We start from the raw sequence: 18,412 nt of genomic DNA, 5'->3' as shown, positions 1-18,412 counted from the left end.
CCAGCCTGTGGCATGGTGGTGGGGGTGGCTGGGTCCCTCGTGGCTGACTCCACGATGCACATCTCAGACCCAGCAGCTTAAAAAATACCGGGCACAAGTGCACGTACCCAAGTCCCAAAAGGAGAATGGAGGAGAGGGGACTCGGCCATGCCCCTGGGGCTGATTTCTCACTTTCTCTCTCTCTCTGTGTCTCTCTAGTGAGCGCATGCATCCTATCACAAACTTAAATAAATAAATAGAATAAAATAAAAAGACTTTAAAAAGAAAGAAAAGGGGTGTCCCGTCGTGAGCCGCAGTCTGCCCTGAAGCATCTGTGGATAGACTCTGAGGTCTCCTGAGGGGGTTTGGTGTGATTCGTCAAGCATGGCGTTGATGTCACCAGATTATAGTCTCCACCTGCTGCTCGTTCGTAGCTACAGGTTGGGAGCCCCTCTTCTCTTCCTCCATTCTTAAATGAGACAGGGAGTGTGGGCGGGCGAGCTCTGTACAGTCTCACAGTCGCGCTCCTCTGTCCCAGCCTCCCAGTTAGCTAGGATGACAGGCATGCCCTGCCGTACCCAGCCTGTTCAGGGTGGTCTAGGATCCAGACCAGGCCTCCCAGGTGGCCCCAGCCTCATGTCACCACACCTCACTGCTGACACCACCTGAGCTGGGCAAACGGCCGCTGAGAGAAAGTCCCTGAATGACCTCCGTGGGCCTCCACTCGGACGGAGGACGGGTCAGCAGGGTGGACGACGGTGCAGAGGGAATGCCACCCTCCGTAAGGTGACCCACACGGGGAGGTTCCAGGGGCACGCCTGCGACCCGACCCCTACGTATGCCAGCACACACGTGACCGTGGTCCGGGGCTCACTGAGGCTGGGGAGGGCCACGGTGTGAAGACCTGCTGGGGGTGCCTGTCTCTCTGCCTGTCTTTCTTGCTCATGGAGGAAAGGAGTGGGTACACTGAAAAGAGAAGAAGGGGCCCTCCCTCTGTCTTTGCCGGCTTCTCACTTCCCAGGTTGGGGTATTCTGAGGAGCCGGGTTTGGGCTTTTTTTTTGTTTCTTTGTAGAGAGATTTTTGCTATAGGACATGTGCACTCACCAGAGAGACAGAAAGCGAGAAATCATTCCCCGGGGGGATGGCCACACCACACCCCTTCTCCTCCATTCTCCTCTCAGGATTATGGGTGCACACACACACACACACACACACACACACACACACACAGACACACGCCTGACTTAAGTTTCAACCCTCTGGGTCTGGGATTCGAACCATGGTAGGCCATGTGGGGGTCCAGAGACGTAACCACTGCACCATGCGCTGGTGGGAGTGGTCAGTGGGATTGGGGTTTTCACCTCCCCTGAGCCCCAGTGGCGGTGGGGAGATTGCAGAATTCCTCTTATTGCCCTCAACCTGTTCAGAACACAGGCCTAAAACTTGGGCAAGCCCTATCAGTGCCCCACTTCTGCGATCCCTTGTGAGGCCTGTCTTCAGTACTCCCAGCAGCCAGTGCGTCCCGGGACCGGCACTGGGAGCAAGATCCGTGAGTCCAGGCGAGGAAGGCCTGTTGGAGTCGGCAGGTGGGCGGCTCCGAGGACAGAGAGGTAGAGAGGCCCCGGAGCACCTGGCTGGCCGTGGGGACCGGCCTGGACTCCTCCCGTTTCTCAGTCATTTCTAATTTGCTTATGTAGTTGCACATCACCGCAGGCTACAGTGTGTGCTTTCAAAACACAGGTACAGTGCGTAGTGACCGACTCAGGCGCTGCCCTCCACCAGCTCCAGCGTTTACCACTCCTCCGTGTCGTGCTCACTCAAATCTGCTCTCGTTACTCTGAAATACGTGTCGCGTGGCCACCGCCCTTCCCGACGGCGCCGTAGTCCTCTGTAACTCACCCCACGCTCCCATGCGCGCCGTGCCAGTTAGCCAAGTGCACCGCCTCTTCGCAGGCCTCCCCTCCCTGGTCTCTGCTAGCCCTTGTTACTTCTAGCTCTCTGCAGAGTAACCCCTGCCTCGCACTGAGGAGTGCGAAAGACAAACACTGCCTCCACAGTGTTTGCCTTTCAGAACCTGGCTTGTTTCACTTACAACACTTCCTTTATTTTCATCCATTTTGCCTGAAATGAAAGAAATCCATCCTTTTTTCAGTGGGATGGCTCTCAGAGCATAATTTCTTTTTCATCAGATTGGGGGCACTTGGGTTGATTCCGTACCTCAGCCACTGCCACCTATGAAAATTAACTCAAGATGGACTTAAGTCTTACGGGTAATGCCCAAAATGACGAAATTGCTAGGTAAAAATGGAGGAAACTGTAAGGACATTGGTCTCGGGAGGATTTTTAAGTAACGCCTCAAAATCACAGGCAGCAGTACCAAAGATAGATAACGCGGGGTTACAGCCCACTGCGAGCCTTCCACCCAGCCACGAAAACCGTCAGTACAGTGGAAGGACAGCTGGGAGTCTATTCTTTGTAACATTCACTTATTTATTTATTTATTTATTTTTATGATTTTTGCGTCACTGGGTCCAGGACTTGGACCACGGTCGGCTGTGTGGAAGTCCAGTGCCTCAACCACCACGCCACCTGCTGGATCCCCTAGGAGTCTTTTTAAAGTTAAATTTTCTTTTCCTTTTCACTGTGAACCAAGCACCTACCAGAAAGCCCACCTGTCCCGGAGGAGGAGTTCCCATCTGTCCCCAGGGAAGGGACTCCCATCTGTCCCCAGGGAAAGGGCTCCACCTGTTGAGGGGGGGGAGTTCCCATCTGTTCCCGGGGAAGGGGCTCCCATCTGTCCTAGGGGAGGAGCTCCACCTGTTGTGGGGGGGAGTTCCCATCTGTCCCGGGGGCGGAGCTCCCACACGCCCGGAGGAGGAGCTTCCACCTGTCCCTGCTCGGTCCTTGTTCTCACAGGAAGACTGTCTATGGAGCAGGGAGGGCTTTCTCCCCAGAGATCCCAGGTTGTGGGGAGAGGACTGAAACAGCAAGAGCCAGGAGGGCTCTAAAACCCTGTCTGGCCTTGGTCACTGGTTGTTAATTGGGGTTGTATGTAGCTGCCGATGCTAATGATGTTTAGCCAAGTAAGTTTCAGGAAGGCTGGCTAGGGGCCGGCGGTGATGTGGTGGTTGAGGGCGCTGGACTCCCACATGGCTGACTGTGGTTCAGGCCCCCAACCTGGCGTCTTCTTTCTAACTTTCCCTCTCACTACCTCTCTCTCTCTCTTTCTCGCTCTCTCTCTCGCTCACTCTGTCTTTCTCTGGTCAAACTGAGAAAGGCTGACTATACAAAGCTAATCTGTGGTTTATTTGAGAATAAGATGTCTCTGAGCCTTCAGTGACTGTCCCACGGTGTGGACAGTAATTCCCTGCTGTGCTCGGACCAGCTGGTGGCAGGGCAGTAACACAGCAGGACCCACGTGGGCAGGATCCTGGGGCCTCTCTGAGCAGACCAGGCCCAGGCATGCCCATGATCCAGACCCAGACCAGCTGAGAGAGAGGGTGGATCCCAGCTTGAGGACCTCTGCGGATGCCTGCCCCTCTCTCTCTTCTTTGTGCTCTCTCATGGAGGAAATAAGCTAAAAAAAAAAAAAAAAAAAAACAGGGCCAGCCCCATAGCACACTGGTTAAGCATTATGCATAGGGAACCGATTCCACATGCCGACTGGTTCAGATCCAGCCCTGGAGACTTCAAAAGCACACCAGACATGTGTGCGTGCCCACCCAAAATCCTGATAGGGTGGAGAAATGGAGGGAAAAGGATTGCAGCATGACCACACCCCACTGGGGGAGTTCTCTCTCTGTCATAGACATGTGTCCTCGGGTGGGGGGGGGGATAGATAGATAGATAGATAGATAGATAGACAGACAGACAGACAGATGGCCTCACCTAGCCTGGTGTTGCAGTCAGTAGCAAAGGGACCTGCATTCTGAAAGCCATGTTGCCAATCACAGGTTCAGATCCCAGGTCAGCCTGAAAACGCTCCTGGTACCCGTATGTGCATGAGCTGCAGGCCCAGCAAAAAGGATGATGGCGTGATGAGACTGTTGAGGGTGTTTCTCCCAAGCCGTCCCACACACACACTTGGGGTCTCTGTAATGAATTAAAAAAAAATTTAATGAAATATAAGGGCTAGCAGGTGGCGTTGTGGTCAGGGCACTGGATCCCACATGAGCTCCACGGTTCAAGTCCTAGACCCAAGGCCTTGAAAAACACAACAGATGCGTATGCATGCACGCCCAAAGTCCCAACAAAATGGAAAATGGAGGAGAAGGGATTGCAGCTTGGCCATGCCCCATTAGGGGGTGCTTTCTCTCTGTGTCTCTCTGTCTCACTTTGGTGCATGCACATACCCTCGCCAAAGTTTAAAAAAAAAAAAGAGAGAGAGAGAAGCCCTTTTGCTCTCCCTTTCTGAGCACCGAAAGCTATTCTCGTGTATCCTGTGGTTTGGCCAATAGCAGGCCATTCTTGGTACCAAAATTAGATGCACCCCAAGCAGATTTGGATAGTGTATTTTCATGTTGCCTTACAGAAAACCCAAAGATGGGCGCCCCCTTCCCAGTCCCTTCATGTTCTGTGAGGCCGAACACTTCGGTGGTTCACACTGCTCTTCTTCCCCACAGAACATCGACATCACCAACTTCAGCAGCAGCTGGAGCGACGGCCTGGCCTTCTGTGCTCTGCTGCACACCTACCTGCCTGCCCACATCCCCTACCAGGAGCTGAACAGCCAGGAGAAAGTAAGTCACCCACTCCCCGGGCCGTGTGGCCTCTGGAAAGTGCAGGGAAACTCCTCGTTGCATGGCACAGCCCTGAGGGCAGAGCTTACAGACTTGACCTAGAACGAGGGTGCTCATCCTAGATGCCTCGAGCTGGACACCATAGAGTCCCCCCATGGCTGCTGCTCCTCGGTACGGACAGCGCGTTCCCCTTGTTACCTAGAAGAACACAGTGGAGACCAGGTTGCTGTGGCCGTGGAGAAGTCCCTCTCCACAGTTTCCTGGGGAAAACCCTGATGAACTCTCACCTTCATGGTCTCAGGATCTTGGCCAGCGTTTTTCAGAGTCTACACCAGAGACCTAGCAAGCCCACCAGAAAGAGTTGCTTGCTCAGACAGGCTTGGGAAACCGTGAGAAGCCTTTAGAATATTCTTGGGAAATGCATATTATAAAACAACTACACATAGATTTCAGAAATTTTTTGCACCAAAATAAACTCATTCTTTAATTCTATTTTTCCATGACTTTTTGGAGTTCTCTGACACAAGATATATTACATTTTTAGAGACCACATAGAAGATTTCAAGAAATCTTCTATTTAAAAAATCGTGTGATTTCATTTAACCCAGTGTGTGTCAGATCCACCAGCATTTTCCCCTGTAATCACCCACAGCAAGTTTGGCAGGCTGTTCCTGTTAAGGGCCAAATAGTCGACTTGTGGTCACTTGGTCTCTGTCACGGTTACAGCCCTACCACGGGGCTACAGCGGCCACTGACAGTGTGTAAATGAATGGACTTGGCTGTGACCAATAAAACTTTATTGACCAAAACAAGCCGTGGACGAGATTCGGCCCTTGGGCAGTAGTTGGCCAATCCCTGAACTAGAGCACCCCGCAAAATCACATCCAGGGCGTATGCCGTGGAGAGTGCTGTCCTGGGCTGCACTTAGGCATCCGTGGGCGCTTCTGGCCGCGCGTCCTGGACAGTGATAAAGACGGCAGTGGGCAGGGTAGACCTGTGCTGTGCCCCGGTGAGGCAGGCGGGCACTAAGCAAGTGATCAACTCGTAACGAGTCAAGTCATAAGCGATCATAAACTGAGACAGCGCCGAGAGAAACAGCCGTGAGAGCGAGAAGGGGATCTTGCTCGGATCAGGAACACCAGGGTTGTCTTTCCTAGGAGGTGGGGTTCAGACTAACCTCCGGAAAATAGAGGGGGCGGGGGCAACTATGCCTTGCACTAGGGGGCACTTGCCAGGGCCAGGGAGGACCTCGCAGTGGTCCCGGATGTGAAGAAGCCTTGAGCTGGGTTCAGCAAGTGGGAGGGCCGTCTGTGATGGAGCCAGGGAAGCAGGCAGAGGGGCAGATCCCGCAGGGCTCTGCTCGTGGCTCCGTGACAGGTTTGCGTTTGGCTCCAAGCACAGTGGGAAGCTGTGGACGGGTGCTCAGCAATACAGAGGCAGACGTGATTCCTGTTTTTAAAAGAGCCCTCCGGCCGTTACAAGAAATAATGAATAGGAAGAACAACAAGAACGAAAGAGGAGCTGCTGGCCAGGAGGCCGTGGCAGTGGTCAGCGTGACAGTTCGATGTCCAGGCTTCACCCATTAATGGGGACCAGGGTGGTGGTAACACAGATAGGAAGACACAGGAAGATGCAAAATGATACCGAATCAACTGAACTCAGTGACAGATAGGCTGTCGGGAAGAGAGAGGAGTCACAGATGACTCCCACGTGTCTTTTTTCTGCAATAGGAACAGTTTCTGAGATGGAGATCAGGCATAGATATGTTTAATAATCTGTTGCAGGAAGTGGCATAATGGTTATGTCACTGAACTCCCATGTAGTCAACCGTGGTTCAAGTCTCAGACCGGCAGCTTAAAACTCACACTGCGCACAGGTGTATGCATGCCCAAGATCCCGAGGGAAGAATGGAGGAGAAGGGATTGCAGTGTGGCCATCCCCCATGGGGGGTGATTTCTCACTCTCTGTCTCTGTCTCTTTGGCGAGTGCATGCACCCTAAAGTGAAAAAGAAATAAACTCTCAAAAATTAAAAAAATAAAAGCCTGTTTCAGATCAGCCCTGTAGCCTAGTGGTTAAGGGAGCTGGATCTCACATGGCCGACCACTCTGAATACTGCCCCAGCAGCTTGAAAAACACACCAGGCACATGCCTGAGTGCCCCAAATCCTGACAGGCTAGAGAAATGAAGGAGAAGGGATTGTGGCATGGCTATGCCCTTTGAGGGGTGGTTTTTCCCTCTCCCTCTCTCTTTTTCTCTGTATCTCTGGTGAAGTCACGCACCCTCTGGAAATTAAAATAAATTAATAGGGGCCAGCAGGTGGCATAGTGGTTGAGGCATTGGATGCCTGTGTGACCAACTATGGTTTGAGTCCCTGACCTGATGGCTTGAAACTCACACCAGGCGCACATGCGTATGTGCCCAAAATCTCGAGAGGAGAATGGAGGAGAAGGGATTGCGGTGTGGTCATCCCTTCTGGGATGTAATTTCTCACTCTCTGTTTCTCTGTCTCTCTAGTAAGTGCATGCTCCCTGGGGCAAAAACCTCTCAAAATAAAATTAAATAAATAAATAAAAGTTCTGTTCTGATTATCCCACATTGGGACTTAAATAAAATCCAAAGAATAGTCATGGCAATGTGATAACTGATCATGGATTTAAATTTTTAATGTGCTAGTCAGAGTTCTCCAAAAGGACAGATGCAACAGGATATGTATGTGTGTAGATGTGGATGGGGGCCAGCAGGTGGCATGGTGGTTAAGACACTGGACTCCCATATGGCAGACCGCAGTTCAAACCCCAGGCCCAGTGGCTTGAAAATTATGCCAGGCATGCATGTTCCAAATTTCTAGAGGAGAATGGAGGAGACGGGATTGAGCAGGTGTGGCCATCCGCCACAGAGGGTGACTTCTCACTTTCCCTCTCTCTGCCTCTCTCTGGCTCATGCAGGCGCCCTATGGTAAAAACAAATAAGCAAACAAAGTGAATGGATGAGTGGGTAGATAGATATTGATTTATTTCAAAGGATCAGCTCAACAATTTTGAAACTGGCGAGTCCTGAATCTGCAGGTGAGTCAGCAGGCCTGAGACCCCACGAAGCGCCTGCTGCGGTGCAGTCTGCAGTTCCCTCGGGGACATCCGTCTTTCTGTGAAGGCTTCAACTGATTGGATGAGGCCCACCCACAATATGGGGGGTCAGCTGCTTTACCAGATCTGCTCATTTCAGTGTTACCTCCCATGTAAAATACTTTCACAGAGACACCTAGAATACCGTCCGGCCGTTATCTGGGTATCATGGCCTAGCCAACCTGACACCTAACCGTCACAGAATGCATTCGAATTCTGGAGGCGGGCCAGCTCATGGCCTGGTGCTTAAGGGAGCTGGATCCTACTTGACCAACCATGTGGTTTAAGTCTCAGGCTTGGTGGCTTGAAACACATGCCCAGTTGGGACCAGCAGAGGGTGTAACGGTTACGTTGCTGGACTCCCACATACTCAACTGTGGTTTGAGCCCCAAACCAAGCAGCTTAAAACTCATGGCAGGCACATGTGCGTGTGCCCAAAATCCTGAGAGAATGGAGGAGAAGGGATTGAAGCATGGCCATCCCCCCCAACAGGGGGAGGGGATGATTTCTTGCTTTCTGTCTCTGTCTCTCCAGTGAGCGCACGCACCCTATAGTAAAAGTCTCTCTAAAAAAAAGAAAAACACATCCAATGCTTGTGTGCCTAAAACCCCAAAAGGAGAGAGAAGTAGAGGAGAACAGGTCGGGCTGTGTCCGTGGCCCACTAGGGGTGCTTGCTCCTTCTCTCTGTCTCTGGAGAGCACACACACCCACTGGCAATTTTAAAAAATCATAGGACATAATGTGTGTGTGTGCGCGTGCGGGTGTGTATGCGTGCATGTGTGTACATGTTTATTTTGGTGCAAAAAAATTAAATCCATGCATAGTATTTTCACAATATGCATATTCCAGAAACTTTTTTTAAGGCCCCCTGGTAAGTGTAAGTTGAAGCATTCACATACACACACACACTTACTATTTTTTTTTTTTTTGAGAAGATTTTTGCTATAGGGTGCATGCGTTCGCCAGAAAGACAGACAGACAGAAAGAAATCACCCCCTGGGGGGAATGACCACGCCACGATCCCTTCTCTTCCATTCTCCTCTCGGGATCTTGGGCATGCACGCACACACACCAGTGTGAGTTTAAGCCACCAGGTCCAGGACTTGAACCACTGTCGACCACATGGGAGTCTAGCAACACAGCCATTACATCAACTGCTGGTCCCTGACACACACACACACACACACACACACACACTCTCTAAAACCCATGTCTTCCTGAAAATGGGTTGTGTTTGTCCACCGTCAACAGACTCGGCCTCCTTTGTCCTTGAATCAACACGACCTGCTGGGAAATAACAGGCCTAAATGTGTTTGCTTTCTCTCCTTGAATTGTGATGACCGAAACTCCTTTGTCCCCCTCTGCATCCCTGCGGTTCCCCACACGGATGCTCCGCCAGCTGCCCGGGCCCCCCCATAAATGGAGACGTGCAGTAGGACAGGCAGACACCGCCATGGGCTGCTCTCCTGCTGTCCCCTGGGACGGGCGGCTGTTTTCTATATTTAGGGTTGAACTTCTGTCCGTCTGTCATACTGCTGTCAGGGAGCGCAGAAGCCAGATGGAAAGACTAGGGGTCTGTGATGGGGTCGTGGGCCGAGGAGTCAGCTCCAGACATCGGATTCGGTTGTCAGTTGTACTTAATATACCAGTTTAACCGGATTTTCCTTTATTCAGGCTTTGAGATGAGTTATGGAGTGGAGAGGGGCATGACCAAATGATTCTTAAGTTCATCTGGATGAGAAAACACCAGAGAATAGCCAGGAAGACTCTCAGGGAGAAGCTACAAGCTAGGCCGAATGCTCGTGAAGCAGTGTTGCTAACAGTCTGAGGGGAGGTTATTTGCAACCTAGAATTCTCTGTCTAGCCAAACTGTTAGGCCAGTGTGATGGTAAAAATAAAACTTTTTTTTTTTTCTTGAGAGGTTTTCCTATAGGGCACATGTGCTCACCAGAAAGACAGAGAGAGCCAGAGAGACAGAAAGCAAAAAATCATCCCCCAGGGGGATGGCCATGCCATAGTCACTTCTCCTCCATTCTCCTCTCGGGATCTTGAGCATGCATGCACACGCGCCCTGCGTGAGTTTAAGCTGCCAGGTCCAGGACTTGAACCATGGTCAACTACGTGGAGTCCAGCGACATAGCCATTACACCAACTCCTGGTCCCAAAGAAAACTTTTTGTATATGAATGCACCCAGAATATGTTTGTCCCACAGATCTTTTCTTTTCTTTTTAATGTCCAGAGGGTGCATGAGCCCACTAGAAAGAGTAGGGAAGAATGGAGCATGGTCACACTGCGATCTCTTCTCCATTTCTCTACCCTGTCGAGATTTTGGCCACACGCACGGGCGCACACACACACACACACACACACACACCTGGCATGTTTCTCAAACACACAGGACCAAGATTCGTACCGTGTTGGCCATGCAGGCTCTGGCTGCCTTAACTACTCAGTTATAGGGCTGGCCCTAGTTTGATTGGTTTTATTAAAACTATAGCACCTATAGAATTATCTCCTTTTTTCTAAAATTAGGATTTAAAAGTCTATCCATCTTTCTTTCTCTTTTAATTGCTTGAGGGTACATGTGCTTATCAGAGAGAGACCACCTGCCCGGGGGCTTGGCCATACCGCAGTCCCTCACCGTCTCCATCCTGTCGGGATTCTGAGCGCGCGCACACACACACACACACACACACACGCACACACACAGGGGTTTCAAGCTCCCAGGGCTGGGATTCCAGTTGTGCTCAGCCGTGTGAGATCGGCACCCTGCGCACCGCACTGAGCTGCCATACTTTGGCTCCTGCCCCACGTCCGTCCTTAAGAAACACGTACTCTGATGAAACAGGAGTGTGTGTAATTCAGACATCCACAGAAGGTTCTGGAGGGCCCTGAGGACTGCAGGATTTCAGAGGATGATGTCATTACGACCTCAAGGGTGTGATACGGGAGAAAATGAGAAGCGGGAGTCAGCGTGGGCCGCGGGGAGAGCATGAATTACAAGAGCAGTCAGAATGAGGAAGAAGCCAGATGAGGCCTGAAGTCCATCTCCAATAAGAAAGATCCAAACCAGGCCACGGGGGAAGGAGAAAAGAGAAACACACGTTCCAAGAGAGGGCCCCCAAGTCCGAGGCAGACCAAGAGGGGGCGCAGCGTGAGGCAGCTGTGGGGTAACGAAGAGGAAAAGCCCTTCGAAGTGGTTTGAGTGGCGCGGGATCCCGACTTGGGACCTTGGGAGGAGGGATCGTACCCAGAGCTCGCTTCCGTGTAGTGCCGTGGGCTGTTTGTGGCTTTCAGAGCCGTCCTGGCAAGAGAAGGCTTCTGTGTGATTCCAGGGGAGGAGGCAAGCGTTCTGAGTTTCAGCAGCCGGAGAGTGCAACTGGGCAGTGTGGAGCAGGATGGGGAACCTCTTATCATGCGAAGTGGAGGCGGGAAGTGCTGCTCCCGGCTGATAGAACAAAATAGAAGTTTAAGGCTATTATTGACCTAATAATACAGGAACTAAAATGAGCCCTGGACTCTAATGAAGGGAGGGGAGCTGCGTGGCTCCCCCTGAGCCCCGTGAGAGGGGTCAGTAGCTAACGCCTTGTCTCGGAAAGCAAGAAATGGGTCTGCATGGAACTAGAGAGAAATGTGGCATGGCTCTGTAAGGACCAGGATTAGCGAAAGGAACCGGTTTTTTTTTTCATTTGTTTACTTTTTAATTATTTAATAGTTGTCTATTATTTTGATCCTTTTATTTGTCTTTTTTTTTTTTTTGAGAGTTTTTTGCTATAGGGCGCACGCACTCGCCAGAAAGACAGAGAGAGACAGAAAGCGAGAAATCACTCCCCAGGGGGGATGGCCAGGCCTCCTTTTCCTCTTGGGATCTTGGGCACACATGCACACGCGCCCAGCATGAGTTTAAGCCACCAGGTCTGCAGTTCGAACAGCAGTCTACTACATGGGAGTCCGACATACCCATTATGCCAACTGCTGATCCCAAGAGAGGGTGAAGGAGAAAGCAAGCCATCAGGTCTAGGACTTGAACCATGGTCAGCCATGTGGGAGTCCAGTGCCTCAACCACCACATCACCTGCTAGGCCCCATTATTATTATATTTGTATCATACTACCGTGATTAAACAGCATTGCTGTTGGGCCTGCTCAGTGGGTGGGTGGTTGAGGCACCCAGATCCCACATGGCTAACTGCACGGTGTGAGTGCCCAGTGGTTCAAAAAACACACCAGGCACATGTGTGCCCAAAATCCCAAAAGGAGGGAGAGATGGAGAAGGGATTGCAGTGTGACCAGCCCCCTCTGGCCAAAAAAAGCAATATTGTTACACAGTAAAATGTGTTTGTCACGTGGTTTGACAAAGGAGAAAATAACCTTTAGACCAACAGGAGGGTAAGGCACTGGATGCCACGTGACCAACTTCCTGGTTTGACTCCTGGACCTAGAGGCTTGGAGATCACGCCAGGCCCATGTGCGTGTGTGTCCAAAGTCCTGAGGAGACTGAGGAAGAGAGATTACAGCGTGGTCGTCTCCCCTGGGCAGCGATTTCTCACTTTTCCCTCTCTCTCTGTTTCTCTCTGGCAAGCACATGCACCCTATAGCAAAAAAAAAAAAAAAAATACAACCTTACCTTTTTTTTTTTTTTTCAAGTTTACTGTGGGGTGCTTATGCTTGCCAGGAAAAAAAACAGAGAGAAGGGAGAAAGCACCCCTCAAGGGAGTTGGCCACGCTGCAATCCTTTGGCCTCCATTCTCCTCTCAGGATTTTGGGCGTGCAGGCACACACACCAGGCGTGTTTTGCAAGCCCCGGGGCCAGATCTTGATCCACATAGTCAGCCATGTGGAATCCATCCACCTTAACCTCCACGCCGCTGGCTGATCTGTTAAAAACAAAAACAAAAAACATGTCTTTGATAGGTATCAGTCAATATTGTAACACTAAGTGCCAATTAGAGCCTGTCCACCTTTTCTCCTTCAACTGGATCATTGTTTGCGTATTTGATTTATTGTCATTTGCTTTATAATAAATCATCTATGTGGGAGTGTCTGTTGATATTCTATACTTTAAAAACCTGTGTGTTTTTAGTTGATGATTCTAGTCTCTTTGTCTTTTTTAACCTAGAAAAGGAATCTCTTGTTGGCATTTGAAGCAGCTGAAAGTGTAGGCATCAAACCCAGCTTGGTAAGTATTCTGTCTTCTATCCTCATATACCTTATTCTAAGTTTATAAGAAAGAATTGTATGCCACCTACTACACAATTTCATTTTTTTATGTGTATCATAAAATTTCATTAAGATACCGCTTTTTTTCATTAGTTAGCTACTTTCTTTCTTTTTGTCTTTCTTTCTTTTTTTTAATTGCCAAAGGGTACGTGTGCTAACCAGCGAGAGACAGAGAGAGGAGGGGGAGAGGGGAACCACCCCTAAGGGGGCAGAGCCTGCTACAATCCCTTCTCAGCAGTCCTCCTCCTCCCCTTCTCCACCACGTCAGGATTTTGAACACACACACACATGGATCTGGGGTGTTTATCATGCCTCCCGGGGCGTGGATGCTAACCACAGCCAGCCATGAGGGATCTGGTTTCCTTAAACATTAGCTGTGGAGGGAACCAGCAGTTAGCGTAATGGCTATGTCGCTGGACTCCCACGTAGTTGACCGCGGTTCGTGTCCCAGACCCCGTGGCTTAAAACTCACGCCGGGTGCGTGTGCGTGCGTGCCCAAGATCCTGAGAGGAGAATGGAGAAGAAGGGATTGTGGCGTGACCATCCCCCCTGGGGGGTGATTTCTCGCTTTCTGTCTCTATGTCTCTCTCTGTCTGTCTGGCGAGCGCACGGGCCCTACAGTGAAAATCTCTCAAAAAAAAAAAAAAACATTAGCTGTGGAGCCAACCCAGTACAGTATGTTTTTGTTTATTTATTTTTATTTTATTTTATTTTTTAGTTTTTGCTATAAGGTTTATGTGCTCACCAGAGAGAAAGAGAAAGAGGGAGAGAGAGTAAATGAGAAATCCCTCCAGGGGGGATGACCATACTGCAGTCCCTTCTCCTCCATTCTCTCAGTATTTTGGGCATACACACACATACACACATCCCTGGTATGATTTTCAAGCCACTGGGTCCAGGACTTGAACCATGGATTTGGCCATGTGGGATCCAGTGCCTTAACCTCCGTGCCACCTGCTGGCCCTGTAGCATAGTTTTTAAGCAGGTGTACAGGTGTGCACTGATTAAGCCAAAGATGTAAGCACATTCACCATCTGCATTAAACACCACACTGGTGGTGCACATCTGGACTCTCAGGGCTTTTGGAAGTATAGGTTTCATTGTTACCCATAGCCTTTACAGTGACACACGGTTCCAAAACCCAGTCCACTGCTGACATGCACTCTCCCGTCTTAACCAGTTTCTCTCCACCCCTCCCTCCCCTCCAGCCTCTAATATCCACCAGTTCTGTCTCTGGACCCTCTGGTCCTTGGGCGTCTGCCAGTGAGTGAGGACGCTGTTTTGAAGCAGGAGCATTCGGTGTTTGCATAGCCTGCGTTATTTCACTTAGCATTACAGCTTCTCCGTTCGGCCGTTTTGTCTGAGGTGCCGGAACTCACTGTTCTTCCTGGGTGTCGCACTGAGTACATGGGCCAGTTTCTTCACCCCTCCCTCAGTTGGGCAAGGAGGTGGGTTTGGTGTCTTCGCTGTTGCGAGGAGCTCTGCGCTGAGCCTGAATGTGCGAGTGCCTCTTCCACACGGCGATTCCTGCCCTTCGGGTGCGTGCCTAACAGCGGGGCGGCGGCAGCCTCTTATGGACGGGAAACCCACCTGGCTGGAGCTGTGAGGTGGGATCTCTAACAGAGTTAGCTAGTTGGTCCGACACATGTGATGTAGCACTGTTTCAATGAAGAAATACCACTGGACAGAATTATCTTCTCTTGGGACCAGCAGTTAGCGTAATGGCTATGCCGCTGGACTCCCATGTAGTCGACCGCGGTTCAAGTCCCAGACCTGGTGGCTTAAACTCACGCCAGGCGCGTGTGCGTGCGTGCCCAAGATCCCGAGAGGAGAATGGAGGAGAAGGGATTGCGGCGTGGCCAGCCCCCTGGGGGGTGATTTCTCACTTTTTGTTTCTCTGTCTCTCTGTCTTTCTGGCGAGCGCACATGCCCTATAGTGAAAACCTCTCCAAAAAAAAAAAAAAATACCTGCTCAGAAAAAAACAGAGCCATGTGATGTTTGGAGTCTGTTTGGAGTCCAAATGTCTGCCATCCATGGGGGCTGACGCCCTCTCTGTTGCAGGAAGCTCTGGGGTAGGTAGTACAATGACCGCCAAAAATATGCTCACAGCCGTAATTACGAAAGACTCCAGAAAATGTTTCTCTTGAGCTTATCAGCAGTTGCAACCAATAAGATTATTTACCAGAACTAGGGGTAATAAGTAGTAAGAAAGAGATTACTAGAATATTATGTTTGAGGCCGGCCCGTGGCTTGGTGACTAAGGTAGCCGGATCCCTCATGGCCAAGTGTGCAGTTCGTGTCCTGGACCTGGCCGCTTGAGAAACGCATTGGATACATGTGTGAGCACGCCCACAGTCCCAAAGGGGGGGAAATTGAGAATGGGCTGCAGCATGTCCGTTCCTCACGTTTCCTTCTCTCTCTCTATCTCTGTCTCTCTCCAGCAAGTGCGTGCATCCTCTGACAAAAATTTTTTTTAATTATATTTCAACATATTAAAGAGGCAAAAAGAGTAGAAATCATATTACTGTTTTTAAAAAGAGTCTGGAAAAGAATCAAATAAAACTTCTAGAATGAATACTTGGAATTAAAAACACTGACATGGGTCGCCACACTGAGCAGAGAGGACTACTTCACTGGGAGATAAGCATAAGGAAATTATGCAGAACACAAAGCAGAGATAGAAAAAAAGAAAAAGAAAGAAGGAAATAGCTGAAGGGTTTTATTATTGATGGTATGCATCTAACTTTAAGAAATGAAAACCCTGGGAACCAGCAGTTGGCGTAATGGCTATGTCGCTGGACTCCCATGTAGTCAACTGCAGTTCGCGTCCCGGACCCGGTGGCTTAAAACTCACGCCGGGCACGTGTGCGTGCGTGCCCAAGATCCTGAGAGGAGAATGGAGGAGAAGGGATTGCAGCGTGGCCATCCCCTCTGGGGGGTGATTTCTCACTTTCTGTCTCTCTGTCTCTCTCTGTCTGGCTGGCGAGCGCACACGCCCTATAGTGAAAAACCTCTCCAAAAAAAAAAAAGAAATGAAAACCCAGGCAGGCCTAGTGGGTAAGGGAGCTGGATCCCACATGGCCTTCTATAGTCTGAGTTTCAGCCCTAGAGGCTTGAATAATATGCCAGGCACATGTGCACGCATGCCCAGAATCCCAGTAGGGTGGAGAAGTGGAGACCGGATTGCAGTAGGACCACATCCCACTGGGGGGTTCTTTCTCCCCTTCCCCCCTCTCTTACCCTCACCTCTCTGTCTCCCTCTGGTGAGTGCATGCACCCCCTGGCAATCAAAAAGAGAGAAAGAAGGGAGAAGGCAGGCAGGCAGGTGGGTCCAGCTAAAAGTCACTCAAACCATGAAGGCAGTAATATTTGGGTTTTGTTTTGTTTCAATGGGAAGTTTTGAAGCAGTGTTAGGGTTAGTTCACTGCTCAGCATTGTGATCAAGGACCCCACCTTTTTTTTCAACAGAGAACTTTACATTTTCCTGTCTGTCAGATGTTCCCCTTGCACCTCACACCTCCCCTCCACCACCCACTCTCTCCCATCCGCTCTCCCCACTTGGTACAAATTGGCTTTCTGTTCTGTTTTCTCTCTAACTCATAAGGAAAGAATTTTTTAAAAAGATGTGGTGATGGCCACCTACAGTCCTAGCAGGAAGGCTGAGGCAGGAGGGTTGTGACAGACCCTTTATTTTTAGAGAGATTTTTACACCCACAGGCCGACCACCGCACACACAGACCGAGCTCTTCAGCTCCCTGTGGAGGGAGGGCCCCGTTTTCAGGAATCCTGGAGGGCAGCAGAGGGATTCCTTAGGGCACGCATGCCTGTTCTGCTCTGCAGTCTGACCACGGCCAAGTGTTAGGTCACTAATTTGAACTTCGTGACCTGGAAAAATTCTTTTGCATTTACCACATGCCGGGCCCCATGCTGGGCCTTTTCCACAGACCCCTGCAGAACTGTGAGCGGGCTGCATGTCACTGGGGGGGCCTGGAGCTGGCCTCCGCCCTTGGCCGCTCTGAGTCCCCCTGCTGGGCCCTTAGAGAACAGTCCGTCCACGCATGGGGCGGCCCCGGCCTTGTTGCGTTCTAGCTTGTCGGATTATACAGCGTAGCCCTGCCTCATTCCCTGCTGGACCATGAGCTCCCAGGAGCAAGAGAGCTCTTCTTTTCTATTTTTATTGTGGTAAGATACTCCTAAAATTTCCCGTCTTCCTGTTTTCATTGCCAGAGGGTTTGCTCACCAGAGGGAGGAGAAAGCACCCCCAGTGGGACCTGGTCATGCCGCAGCCCCTTCTCCATCTCACCATCGTGTCGGGGTGTCAGACACGGGCACGTGCGCCCTGTGTGTTCTTCACGCTGCCGGATTCGGGATTTGAACTGCAGTTGGCCACGTGGGATCCAGCTCCTTTAACCACTAGGCTATGGGGCTGGGCCCCTGGCTTTGCCATTTTATAGTGTGCAGCTCGGTGGTGTTAAGCATGTTCCAGAATTCCTCTTGAAAACACTGCGACTGTGCACCCGTTAACACTGCCACCCCGCCCCGCCCCGCCCCGGGGCCCTGGCGGCCACAGTCCTGCGCTCCTTCCCTGTGAATTCCCCTATTCCAGGTTCCTCTTGTAAGGCATCCCTGGGTGTTCGTCCTGGCTTACTTCGCTGAGCACCGTGCCCTCGAGGGGTGCTCATGGTTAGACGGCAGAGTGTCCTTCCTCGTCAGGCTGAACCACTGTCCCGGTTGCACGTGTATACCGCGTTGCTTCCATCTTGTCACCCGTTAATGGACCCTGTGTCGCTTGCACCTTTAGCTGTTGTAAGTAGTGGAGAGGCATCTAATCTTGGGGCAAGCAGGTAGTATGGTGGTTAAGGCTGTGGACTCCCATATGGTCAACCATGGTTTGAGTCCCAGACCCAGTGGCCTGAAAATCATGCCAGGCCACGTGTGTACATGCCCGAAATCCTAAGAGGAGAATGGAGGAGAAGGGTTTGTGGCCTGGCCATCCCCCCCAGGCAGTGATTTCTCACATACCCTCTCTCTGTGTCTCTCTGTCTCTGTCTCTGGCAAACACATGAACCCTATGGCAAAAACCTAAAAATAAAAAGCATCTTTTCATAATCCAAAGTGCCTAGACCATTGCCAGATAGTAGGTTGCTGTCAGCAAATATGTGCTGGTAAAGGAACACAATCAAATATACATAATTCTTAAATATTATGTAGGAACCAGCGGGTGGCAAGTGGTTAAGGAACTAGACTCCCACATGGCCAGCCACAGTTTGAGTCTGGACCCTGATACTTGAAACTCAAGCCAGGTGTGTGTGTGTGTGTGTGTGTGTGTGTGTGTGTGTGCCTGTGTCT

General features: G+C 50.7%; 1 protein-coding gene across 4 annotated transcripts in view; it reads left to right on the top strand.

Moving 5' to 3' along the window:
• The window catches only part of SPECC1 (sperm antigen with calponin homology and coiled-coil domains 1), a 362,600-nt gene that overhangs the window by 331,769 nt on the left and 12,419 nt on the right, over positions 1–18,412 (top strand). For all 4 annotated transcript variants that reach the window (XM_027773699.1, XM_014589605.2, XM_027773700.1 and 1 more), the window contains 2 exons: positions 4,603–4,719; positions 12,962–13,021. In XM_027773699.1, coding sequence (XP_027629500.1) covers positions 4,603–4,719; positions 12,962–13,021 — 177 coding nt within the window. The remainder of the gene's footprint in view (positions 1–4,602; positions 4,720–12,961; positions 13,022–18,412) is intronic.

The sequence above is a fragment of the Tupaia chinensis genome, unplaced genomic scaffold (genome assembly GCF_000334495.1).
Source record: "Tupaia chinensis unplaced genomic scaffold, TupChi_1.0 Scaffold000365_1, whole genome shotgun sequence".
Lineage (NCBI taxonomy): Eukaryota > Metazoa > Chordata > Mammalia > Scandentia > Tupaiidae > Tupaia > Tupaia belangeri.
Note: the sequence above shows the minus strand (reverse complement) of the source record. Positions and strands in the feature narration are given on the sequence as shown.